This window comes from Corylus avellana, chromosome ca11, assembly GCF_901000735.1.
Source record: "Corylus avellana chromosome ca11, CavTom2PMs-1.0".
Taxonomy (NCBI): domain Eukaryota; kingdom Viridiplantae; phylum Streptophyta; class Magnoliopsida; order Fagales; family Betulaceae; genus Corylus; species Corylus avellana.
Genome location: NC_081551.1, coordinates 19406004 through 19418328, shown reverse-complemented (window position 1 = coordinate 19418328; position 12325 = coordinate 19406004). Strand labels below are relative to the sequence as shown.

The 12325-nt window shown below is 36.0% G+C and overlaps 1 protein-coding gene across 1 annotated transcript; it reads right to left on the bottom strand.

Annotated features, from left to right (window-relative positions):
• Positions 1–326: 326 nt before the first annotated feature.
• Positions 327–9670, bottom strand: LOC132165340 (peroxisomal fatty acid beta-oxidation multifunctional protein AIM1). Its single transcript, XM_059575862.1, has 18 exons — positions 9460–9670; positions 9304–9375; positions 8889–8951; positions 8725–8781; positions 8503–8570; positions 8298–8379; positions 8140–8195; positions 7174–7476; positions 6834–6920; positions 5437–5611; positions 4827–4948; positions 4405–4568; positions 3086–3340; positions 2645–2766; positions 2412–2533; positions 2118–2266; positions 1074–1212; positions 327–636 (listed from the first exon to the last, which is right to left on the bottom strand). Exons 1-18 carry the CDS (start codon positions 9551–9553, stop codon positions 592–594), a joined length of 2175 nt encoding a protein of 724 aa, XP_059431845.1. The 5' UTR covers positions 9554–9670; the 3' UTR covers positions 327–591.
• Positions 9671–12325: the final 2655 nt, after the last annotated feature.

The following is a 12325-nucleotide window of genomic DNA, read 5'->3' as shown; positions in this document are numbered from 1 at the left end:
TAAAGAGGAAAAAAAAAAAAAAAAAAACACCTTGGCTGGTCAACCTCCTCACTAGTGGAAAGGGGACAACCCAACAACCAAGTCGTGGCCGGTCTTCACGGCTCTATGGCCAGAGAGATCCACAGTCTGGCTGTGTGACCTCCAAGACTCTGACTAGAGATTAGAGACAGCCAAGTGGTGGATTTCTATTGAAGGAGATCCCACACCCTAGTTGCGGGTCAATTCAATGGGGTAGGTAAAACTTTTCCTTTTTGTTTTTTGTTTTTCACTTAAGTTGTATACCTCTCGGAATTCTTGTATTATATTAAGAACCAGGCAAAAAAGAATAGATCAAGATTGCTTGGATTGTCAACAACTAACCAGAGTGATACAACAAAGAGATGCTACTAATACAGGAGGGAAACTTTTGAGCTCACATTGGAATTTGGGTTAAAAAACAGAAAACAACGGGAAACCAAAATCTTATTATTTCGAAGATCTATTAAAATTACAAGCTAGCCAAAAACATGGCTTTTTTATTTACCACCAGTAAAAAAAAACATGACTTCTTTGTTCTTCTCCATGCTCAGCAATTTGAAGTTAAATTACTGCTTACAAGCGTGATTTTGATACTGGAGATGATGAAGCAGGTGCACTCTGCAGGAGAAAGCAACAATATCATTTACTTTTTTCCTTTTTATGAAGAAAAATGTTCACTGCCATGAGTAAGAGAGAGATAGAGGAACAGTTTGACTGCTTTCTTCCATCCTACCCATGTTTTCTTAATAAAAAAATTTAATTGTCTTTGCAGGAAGATGATATCAGTACTAGACAAGTTGCCTTTGCAGGAGAATGATAACATTATATAGATAAAGGGTTTCTACTAAACCATTTCAATGGCACGGAATAAAACTACACCGTTCGGGATAACTTAAAATCACAATGAAAGAAGCCCACGACCGTAAGCTATCAAAATTAATGCCAGGGTCAACCTCATTTAACCCTCCCCCATCAATGGCATGGAAAAATTTAAACTATTCAAGGTAAATTGAAATTGCAATGAAACAAACAAGAAGCTGATCAAGGGTTCTTACCAATGGGATGCCTCTTGTCACCCTTTCTTCCAAAAACCTTGATGGTTTATAAAAATTGCCATACAGTTCTGACCATTTCTTGAGACTCATATAAACGTGGTTAGGTCCGACTGCATCTGCCCAAAAAACAAGACCACCACTGCAAAAAAAGAAACGATTGCTGTGAAATTATGAGACACTATTGCTAGGCAAAAGAAATGTAAGAGTCATAAGATACCACATTTATGATTCAATATCTCAAGCCCATTTTGGATAAGAATTTTGTGAAAATCTGTAAATTCTCATGGCCGATAATGCAATTCTGATGTTCGCAGAATAGCCATCCATAGATCATGGTCCCTCTTCACTTAGTAAACCTAATTTTTTAACTTGTAGATTTCAAGTAGAGGAGAACTGGATTTACCAAATAGATTTATGCATGCAAGATATAGCAACTTATTGCCACAGAAAAACTCAGCAACTACAAATTATTCTCATTAAGAGGACAGAAAAACTCAGCAATTACAAATTATTCTCATTAAGAGGAAGGCCGCCGGGCAGGCTTGGGCGGACTCAATTGTGCATTCAAGGGTGCCTCAGGGGATAATTTATTAAGCGTACATAACATAACACAGAACCGTCACAGTTTGGCAAGATGACGATTGACGAACTCAAAATGAGCAGACAGTTACATACAAATTTGGCTGAGCATAAAGACTGACAAATAGTATTGCAAAATATCTACATAAACTCAATTGAATAAGATATATATCTAATGATTTTTTTTTTTTTTTTTTATAAGTAATATCAATGTATTAAAAAGCGTAAGGGGCGCAACCCATGTACACAGGGAGTATACTAAAGGGCCCACAAATACAAGCTGTAAACTGAAAATGATGCACAGAAATCAAGAAAATCTGCAAGCGTTGACACTTGCGAAGCATGCCACAATACACTCCATGAGAAAAATGTTTGGAAGAAAAGCATCTAGAAAAAGTTTGCAATAGGAAGAATTGATTACTTCAAAGTCCAACTTAAGAAGATACTGGTCATAAAGTCACTCACCGGTAAGACGGAAAACTCATTCCAAGAACAGATGCAATGTCAAGGTCTGATGCTCGAACAACTATTCCTTCATCTAAAACACGACATGCCTCATTCACCACTGGAAAGAGTATCATCTCCACTATTTCTTGGTCAGTAACAGATATAGGCTGCCAGCATTAACATAATCCAGCAAACACATTAGCTGATATCCAATATTGTAATATTGTGTCATAAGATTAAAAGCAGGCCATAAACAATTTGAAGCAGCACAATGTAATGGAAATGGAATGTTCATATATTCATGTGCAGTACCTTTCCACCAGGCATTATATTGGTGAGTCGTCTAGACTCCTCAATAATTGGTAGCACTGAAAGGTCAGGTTTTGGCGCGCTCCCCTTTTCATAAATGTAGTATCCTTTTCCATTGTTTTTACCTAAAATAATGGAAGCGCAAAGGGAGCCCAGGTGGCAAACATGAAAAAATGATTAGCAACTTCAAGAAAATAAGCAAGATTCATATGGGTGGTTATAAAAGTCCTTGTTACCATTTCTTCCACTTTTCACCAAAAGTTCAACCAATGGTGTCTGAAATGTGCGGTCAGGGAATGCGTTAGCAAATTCTTTCGCAGTTGCAATGAATACTCCATATCCTGCCAAGTCCTGAAGCCTGCAAATCAAGAGGACAAGGTAATCAGCATCATGGTTTGAAATGATTTTTAAGGTTACTGTTTGAGGCCTTCTATGAGGTGACAATTTAAAGAGTTTTAAGGCTTAACCGGGAAGCTCAAGTCACATAAAGCTTATGTCTCTATTGGTTCTTCTATAACCAAATTAAAACTTGAATTTTCCTCATGATTTTTTTTTCCCCCGTTAAGATGTTTCCCCAACCCCAGCACATGCAGTGGCAAAAAACATGATCCACCACATGCACATATACATGTAAAACAATATAAATGATAAGTATACTGTTAAGGGAAGAAGATTACTGGAAAGGACCAATGGGGAGGCCAAAACTGCGGATTGCCCTGTCAATTCTGAACACATCCACACCTAAATTTACCAGAATATGTGCACCTTGCGAATATGGGAAAAATGTCCTATTGACTGCAAAGCCAGTGCAGTTACCCACTACTACAGGAACTTTCTTAATAATTTTCCCAACTGCCATGAGATCAAGAATTACTTGAGCAGATGTCTTCTTTGTCCTCACAATCTCCAGAAGAGGCATCACATGAGCAGGACTGTTCATCAAAGAGCCACATTAACCAAAGCATAAACGAAAGGCATAATCATTAGAAATGCTTGAATCAAAGAAGAGTGGCTACAGTACTAAAATAACATATTAATATCATGGGATATCTTGAAGCATTGCCACAAAACACTAATGCTGTTGATAAACTTAACAGCATGAAGGTGAAACAGTTGCTCTTTAAAAGTAAAGAAATTCTATATTACAATTGTAGATAATATCATGCTTAGTTCATTTAAAAAAGCCAGAAGAAGACATGTCCCTGTAATCATGTTTTCAGTTTTAATTGTCAAACTAGAACAGAATAACCATAATTTCAACTGAAAATATATTCTGAACGAAAAATCCATGCAAGCTCTATCAATTTATATGCAAATTATACCCCAGCTTAATATCTTAGCATGTTGATATTTTAGTGCTCTTTAAAAAGCCAGAAGGTGCTTTCAAGATTTCTACTGAATGAAGAAATCACAGAACCTGTGGTACAAAGAGATCCCAACTTACACTAGGCAAAAAATATAACGAGAAACAAAAAAGCCTTATAATTAATTGGTTGCCTATGAGACAATTAGAAATGAAAGAATCCAACCTGCTAGATGTGGTTGGAACCTTTGTTGCTCAAGGCAATCTTGGATGCCAAACAGCACTTTAGGGGAGAAGATCTACTAGAAACTAGAGTCTCCCAGTTTTTGTTTAATGAGAATGATTTTTCTGTCATGCAGAGAAGTGAGTTTGTGCTTCAGACTGATCTATATGATACGAGGCTCTCATAGTTCAATACTTGAGTAGTTCCCTCTGTTGGTTGAGCCCAACTAAGGACCCTAGGTTAACCACTATTTTAATATTCCTAAATGCAAGATGAGCAAGCACTGGTTTGATATCTACTGCCAAAAATCTCAAGGAGGATCTGGTTGGTCGAGTGTGGTACTCAAAGCTACTATGCAATGCCATACTCAGACAAGTAATCAGAAGGTGTATATGATATATATCAGCCTTTAAATTTAACAAGCATATGATAGAGTAGAGAGCATGTATAGTGAAGAGAAATGAAATAACCTGAAAAAATGTGCCCCAACAATGCGATCTTCAGAGCTGGTCTTTTCCCCAACTAAATTGAGGTCAATAGTAGATGTGTTTGTTGCCAAAATGCAGTGGGCAGGGCAGGCTTTCTCAATTTCACTAAATATTTTTTGTTTTAAAGGAACACTTTCAATGACAGCCTGCAAAAGAGGACAAAATGAATGATGTCAAACAGGCAGCACTAAGGATTGTCCATTCATAAGATGTTACACTATTAGAAAACACAAGATAATGAGTAGATAAAGAGAACATATTGAGTAAGCATGAACAAAATAACACATCTGCCAAGTGTAGACTGAGTTTACCACATCTCATTTTACAAATAGAAACTATTGTTACAAGGATTTTGTGGGTTTGAAATTCCAAATTTCACTATCAGAATGAGTTTTTGAGCCCACCTCTATGACCATATCCACCTCTTTAAAGTCTGAGTAGTCCAATACACCTTTAAGCTTTGATAAAGTTTTTTCTGCCTTATCCTGTGTCAGCTTTCCTTTTTTCACCAAGTCTCGAACATTTGCTGTCACAAAAAATTTAGAGTCATAAGTTTATATAACATGGAAAAATTTCAATAGTCAGGCCAGAAAAGAATGTGCAAAACAAACACCTGGTAAAATACAGGCATTTGACAGACTCACTAACAGATTCCCTATCCTTAGTTCTGATAGCAGTGCGGATCAGGATGGGCAATCAATCTTAGTTGGTGTCATTCTCCATTGTGGACATAAAGATTATTAAAAAATTAACAAGCTTCAGTAAGCTGCTATGATGTGAATTTTAGATTGCATAAGACCTAAACCATCAGGTATGTATCTGTTGAAAATCAAATCCCAGACAGGCAGCTTAATTTTTAGGGTCACATGTTTAGACAACCTGATAACTTCTCATCAATTACACCAGGCAATAGTTTGGCTAAGATTGTTTAAACAATGTTCTTCCCAAGTGAAAGCAATCTAGACAAGAAATAACATAGTGAATCCCAATAACTCCTGTGAATAAAGTAACCACCTTCTATCGTTCTTATTCCCTTCAGAAGATATTCAGAATTGACTTCCTTGAGAACAACATATATGTTGCTCAAAAGAAGAGCTGTAGCTATCCCAGAACCCATTAGACCTCCCCCAATAACAGCAACTTTCTTCACATGCCTTGGTTTAAGCCCAACATCAGTAACATTAGGCACCTGTAAAGACTCGTCGAAAAGGAGAAAAATTAAACAAATGAATTCAGTTTTATGAATACAAATCAGGAAAACTTAATAAAACCATTCGAAAAATGTTTCTACTAAGCGCATTAGGCTTAAATTAATTCTATATCTCCAGAACCTAAATGAATTTACAAGGTTCTTCATGAGTGTTCATTTTTGTCCAAAAATCAAGATATCTATTATGATCTTCATTTAATAATTTGCAGCATTACATTTTCACAAAGAAAAAACTTTTTTTTTTTTTCTCTTTCTTGAGGTGGTTCGCGTATTGGCATTTTTTTTCTTTCAAATCTATTGCTTAAAAAACTACACATATCAAACTTGAATTTTCATTCAGTGAATGGACACAGATCACACTGCTCTGATTATTAACAACTCGAACGTCCAGAATTAAGTGATATCATTATTAAAAGGAAATTGTATGTAGAAGGTAACAAACAACAATTGTACTTCTTAAACTGAGAAAGAAAAAGGAGATTCGAGTTCTTCATGATCTTGGAACAGGAAGAGCAAAGATCCTCAAAATAAGAACCTTATAGGAACGACATAAGCAATATAACAACTCACCATATCAAGTGGCCATATAACACTTTCAATCAACAAAAAAAAAATGAAAATACAGGAGTTGTGCAAAAATTTGAGTTCAAACATGTAATGAAGTTCAATCATATAATGAGCACGTATTGCAATACATAACTAGTACAGAAAGGAAGCTTGGAAGAAACAGATGCGGGACAAGCTATAATATAATATAATAAGTCAGTGTACTGCATGCATATCATTCATAAATTCTTATGTATTAATTTCTCAGAATTTGGAACATTATCCTCTATGAGAATCACAAAAACAAAAATTTGAGTAAGAATCTGTTGGCAAAACCCATGTCAAATTAGGATCGGCACAGTTGGTCAGGCAAAATAATTGCCACTCAGAAACAAAAGCCACTAACCCCAGATTCTGAGCCCCTAGGTTTCTACAGCTTAGCCAAGAGTTCAAGAAACTCTAGGTTTTTTCAGTCAAAATTTAATGAATCTGTCGTAGCATTTTTCAGTACGATATAATGAAAATACAGCACTTACAGAAAACGAGTATACAAAGCCATTTGCTCGCAAGCAAGGATCACGCAAATCTGGTAACTCCTGAACTGAAAAAACAAGAAAAGAGCCGGAAGGGAGGGTACTTGAATCAGTTCTAGTACCTTGGATGTTGCACGTTGGGCAAAAAATACATGAACAAGTCCTTTTGAAGTGTCTGATAACACTAACTCTTTAAATACTTTCGCCTCCTGCAATGATAATTTCATTTGTTATTACATACAGGAACAGATGAGAAGCCAGCTGTTTCATAAATATTAACTTATGATTCCTGGGTGACCCAAGCATCTCTGCTCTGGAAAACAAGAACAAATAGCTGATTCCTAGAGGAAGACAACCATAAATTGCTAGTACTATAAAAAAGCATAGCCTTTTATTCCGAAGGAACATAATAATTTACACATGATTTACACATGATAACAGTACCTCCCAAACCAACCATACCTTTAGAACTCCACTATATCCTCCATGAACAATGCCCTCCTCGATCACATCAAGGCAGGCCTGGTGCTGAGGCATATTTGGGGCAGTTTTTCTGGCTTGTTGTCTTGCAATTTTCAATTCATAACGTGCTTCAGATAGGGGACCAATCTTGTCTGTCCTGTGAAGGGAACGTATCCATGGCTTGCGCCTATCTGCAATATCTAAAGCCCACAGCCTAGATGCTTTCAGCAACTCTTCAGAGGCCACAATAGCATCAATAAGACCTAGCTTCTTCCCTTCTTCTGACATGATTGCTTTGGATAACTGCAATTGTATTCGATTGGATTAATGAGAAAGGAATTCAACCACAACCAAAAGAGAGACACAATCAGAAGGTGTGGAGGATGACGCCAAACAAAATTGTCCTGATAAAGAGCATCAATGGAGGTTTCACTCTTCCCACAGCATATTTGCAGTAAGGAGTTTTAATGGGTTCCTAGGCACTTATTTTTCTATTTGGTACATTCAAATCATAGTGAAATTGCATGGCTGGTGATTCAAAAAGAATTTTGTTATCACCAGAGATTAGAGTTAGATGTTAAATGCACTGGCACACAACCATCCAACCAAAGCAAGATAAAAGGAATGCTCAATGAAAAACCTTTTAATGTCCCTTCCCACTCAACTCTCCTCAAATCTAAAACAACAAATTATCGAGGCTCTGATTTTATCATGCAAACACCCCACTTTTCTCCCTTTTTTTACTGTTCTATCCAACAGGCTGATTCCATCAAATATCTTTGGCCTCCTTGCCTTAAAAAAAAAATAATAATAATAAAATAAAATAAAATAAATCTTCTACCTCTCCTTCACAAGCAAACTAGCATCTATATCAGTAAGTAGAAAATTTGGGAAGTGCAGGAAGTCAGCTACGAGCTCTAACCAATTGAAAATGCAAAAGAAAATTTGGGTGGAGGTGATGCTTACCAGCATCATCTCAACAGCCTTTGACAACCCCACAAGCCTTGGAAGACGTTGTGTGCCTTATAAAATAATCAATTAGTTCACGGTTGTAAAAGATGAAATATTAAACATTAACAATAAACTGGGTGTGTATGTGTGTGTGTTTGTGAATGCAGGTATACCTCCAAACCCTGGAATTACTCCAAGTGTCAGCTCAGGCAAGCCAAGTTGAGTTCTTGGTGCTGCAATACGTGCATGGCATCCCTGCAAGACGCCAACCAGAATGAGGCAATCATGCAATGACAATCAAATTCATTAAGAAAGATGAAAAAGAAAAAGAGAAAGTGAAATAAAGGAAATCGCTCCTCCTTAACAACAAACACAAACCAGTGCCAACTCTAAGCCACCTCCAAGAGCAAGCCCTTCCACAGCAGCAACTACAGGCTTTTTGCAATCTGTGGTTATGAAGAAACAAAATTAACAAAGTCAAAACATGCTCAAATACTCGGTCGTTTCTATATAAACCACCAAAAAAAAAAGCATTTTCTGTGAAGTTTCCAGGAAAATAATAAGTCCACGAGATCCTGATGGTTAAAGTTAGGAAAATACCTTCGATTGTGTTGACCACAAGTTCGACTGATACATCAGGCACGAGCGAAACATCCCCTGCCGGACCAAACAATACAGCAATGAATTCTTAAGTACAAAACCCAGACTCTAAATTCTACATTTCTAAAGTTCAAATGTACAGAGTATGTCAAACTAACTCGTACCAGTCTTGTGAACCTTCTCGAAAACATTGATGTCAAACCCACCAGAAAACCTCCCTCCTTTGCCTTCAATGAAGAAATTCCAAATTCCAAAAAAAAAAAAAAAAAATCAGAGGCCACTTAACCTATCGGTCTCACAAAACAAATTTCAATAAAAATATTTAACAATATTCACAAATCCACAGGGAACGTGTTGGAGGCTTGGAGCTACAGGTTATCACCAAATAATCACTAATCAATAAAATCTAATTGTCACCAACTCAATTTCCAAGAGAATTCTCAGTTAGAACTACCAAGCAATCACCAGCTCACAGATCCATTAACTCAATCAAATGGAACAAATAAAACTTCACCGAGACAAATAAATAAATAAAGAGGTGAGCTCAAAGCATCGTATCAAAAAAACACAAAATTTTACCTGTCAAAACAATAGCTTTCACATCATTTCGCCTCACCGCCTCGTCGAATTTCTCCTTCAACGCAGTAATAACTGCACCAACCAAACAAACAAAATCTCAGCCAAAACCAAACTTTACAATCCAAAATGATACATCAAAACGGGCGTGGAGCTCACTCTGAATGGCCAAGGCGTTAACCGGTGGATTAGAAATGGCGATCACCGCGACGCCGTCGTTTCCGACCTCCAAGGTCACGCTAACCTCCGGCATAGCTTCGTAGAATCAGAGACCCTAGGGTTTTGGCTCTCTTTTCTTCCCTAACGATGAAGAAGCTGAAGATGAAGAGCCTCTCAATTATAGAGGATTACAAATACTGACGATTGCAGACGAAGATGATCATTTATCCGTTGTATGGGTGTTTAGCTTTTATAAGCGTGACACTCGCACAGTGGGAACTGATCTTGTGTTTCCCAAAATGAATAAGCTTGGGTAAGAGTGTAATATGATTGGGTGCATCTTGTATCTAAGTCAATCCAGGAAGGAGACCGTTTTTGTCCTTGCCTAATCAGATTTCGGTGGCATTGTCACCTGCGAAGCCTCCCCTGTGGTAGCACTCGGGGAATCATTACCTGAGATGAGACCGTTTTTTGTAAATTTAGCACTTCAAGAATGAATAATATTATAAAATAACGAGGTAAACGTGAGTGGTCGGTCAATTTCTTTTTCTACCCAAAAAAAAAAAAAAAACAAAAAAGCAATACACGGGAAATAGGTCGGGAAAGTGGGTTTTTGTTTTTAATATGCAACTTCTATGAATAAAATTTTATGACCATAAAGCTCTTACAATATAGAGCATACAATTCTGAAAAATTATAGCTAAAAGTAATGAAGGTTACAAAATCATAAAAATGACTTCAAATTTCCATTAACCCATATATAATTACATTTAAGGAATAGATCTGCTTCATACAAACTAGATCTAGAACATAGATAGTACAAATATAAAACAAAAATAAAAAATAACTAAAAACTAAAAATTTGGCCATGAGGGTTAAGCCCCCACACCGATCTACTCGGTCCTCAACTCGAAGGTTAGGACAAACAAAAAACAAATATCCCACAAGTAGCAGCAGAGGCACGGCATCATAGACATCCCTTCATAATACACATCTTGGCCGAATAAGACGATTAGATCTAAAGTTGAAAAGACTAAATTTAGATCTAAATCTATAAACTAAATCTAAAGCAACTCACGAGAAACAGAGACCGGTAGAGCCTACAGAGAAGACACCAAGCACTGTTACCGTGAAAATGGAGAAAGGAAAAATCGAGAAGGTGAGTTTGATATCTATATAATGTTTTTATTATATATAAAGTATTATAAACACATTTCAAAATAAAAATTATAACATACACAAAAAAATATATCTATCATATTAAAAAAAAAGACTCCGGAAATATATATTATACTAATTGATATTCAGTAAGTTAACATGTATGCATTAGTACAAAAATACAAGATATAAGGTGTTTAAAATTGTAATTTATTTTTTTTAAAGAAACAAAATCATTTGAGTTGAAGTTTTAAAAAAAAATTCTTTTTAATCTAGACAATAAAATTATTTGCAAGAAACTCATAAAATAAACAAATAATAACAAATAACGTACTTGAAATAGACAAAATCTACTGAAACTTGTTACTTATAAAGAAAATATTATAAAAAAATGTCAATATTGTTATTATTAGAATAAGAAAAAATATATAATAAAAAATAAGAGCCAATAAATTTTTTTTTTTAAGCAACATAAATGTAAGAAGTGTCTATCATCTAACAAACTCCAGTGTAAAGACTAATAAAGGGGAATGTTCTAATTCATTTTGTTTCACGGATACATGGAAGAGCATTTGGTAGATGGGGGTGCCAAATGTTGTAAAAGTGTTCATGTGGAGGGCATTTCTCAATCCATTGCCAACAAAAGAAAATAGTGACCGACTCTCTATGCCCTAGATGTGGTGTGGCAGAGGAAACGACAGAGCATGTTCTATGGAACTACCCTGCAGCTAGAGACGCGTGGAGTATATGTTGTCAGAAGTTTCAAAAATGCTGTGAGATGTATGATGAGTTTATACTTTTCGTATATATTATGCGCAAAAAATTGGATAAGGATGAATTGGAGGCAATGGCGGTGGTCGCTCTTGTGGCTAATAAGAAATTATGTGGTATAAAAAAGGGTTTTCGACCATCCTAACTAACTTGTTCGGAAAGCCTTTGAGTCCATTCAAGAATATAGAGATACACATGCCATCAAACATACAAGGGAAGATGAAAAAACAATGGTTTGCCATCTTTTGACGGTTCCTTCATAGGGAATTGCCAAGCTTAATTGGTATGTTGTGGTAGACATACATAACAAGAATATGTGCATATGAGTAATTGTGCGTGATTCTATGGGAGATGTGCTAGCTACCTTGCAATCTCCAAAAGGTAATATTACTGACCAGTTGTTGCTGCCTTACAAGCAATTATTTTTGCTAAAGTGTTAAATCACCAATTGTCACAAGCTTAAGCTAATAGGAAAAGATAAATTTAATCACTTAATCACTATTTTAACACTCTCCCTCACGTGTAGGCTCAATTCCTTTTAATAGGTGAAATCCAACATGTGAAATATTTAATTAAAATGAGAGGTAAATGATGGAATCAAGGTTCGATCTCAGGACATTTTGGCGCTAATACCATGTAAGAACTCATAAGTCATAATAAGTCATAATGTGATGAGTATAGAATAGGGTTGTCAATTTTGACACGACCCACGAACATGACACGAAGTTACTGAGTTTGGGTTTATCCTAAACGGGTTGATCTATTTATGACACATTTATAATTTATTAAAAAAATATATATATACCTAAAGGATGGAGGATCTCCTAAACCTAAAGAATCAATTAGCTGTTATGAATGCGACATTTGACATTCTTTCATTTTGGAAAGAAAATGAATTTTGTTATCTTATAATAGTTGCTATGGCTCGTGATATTTT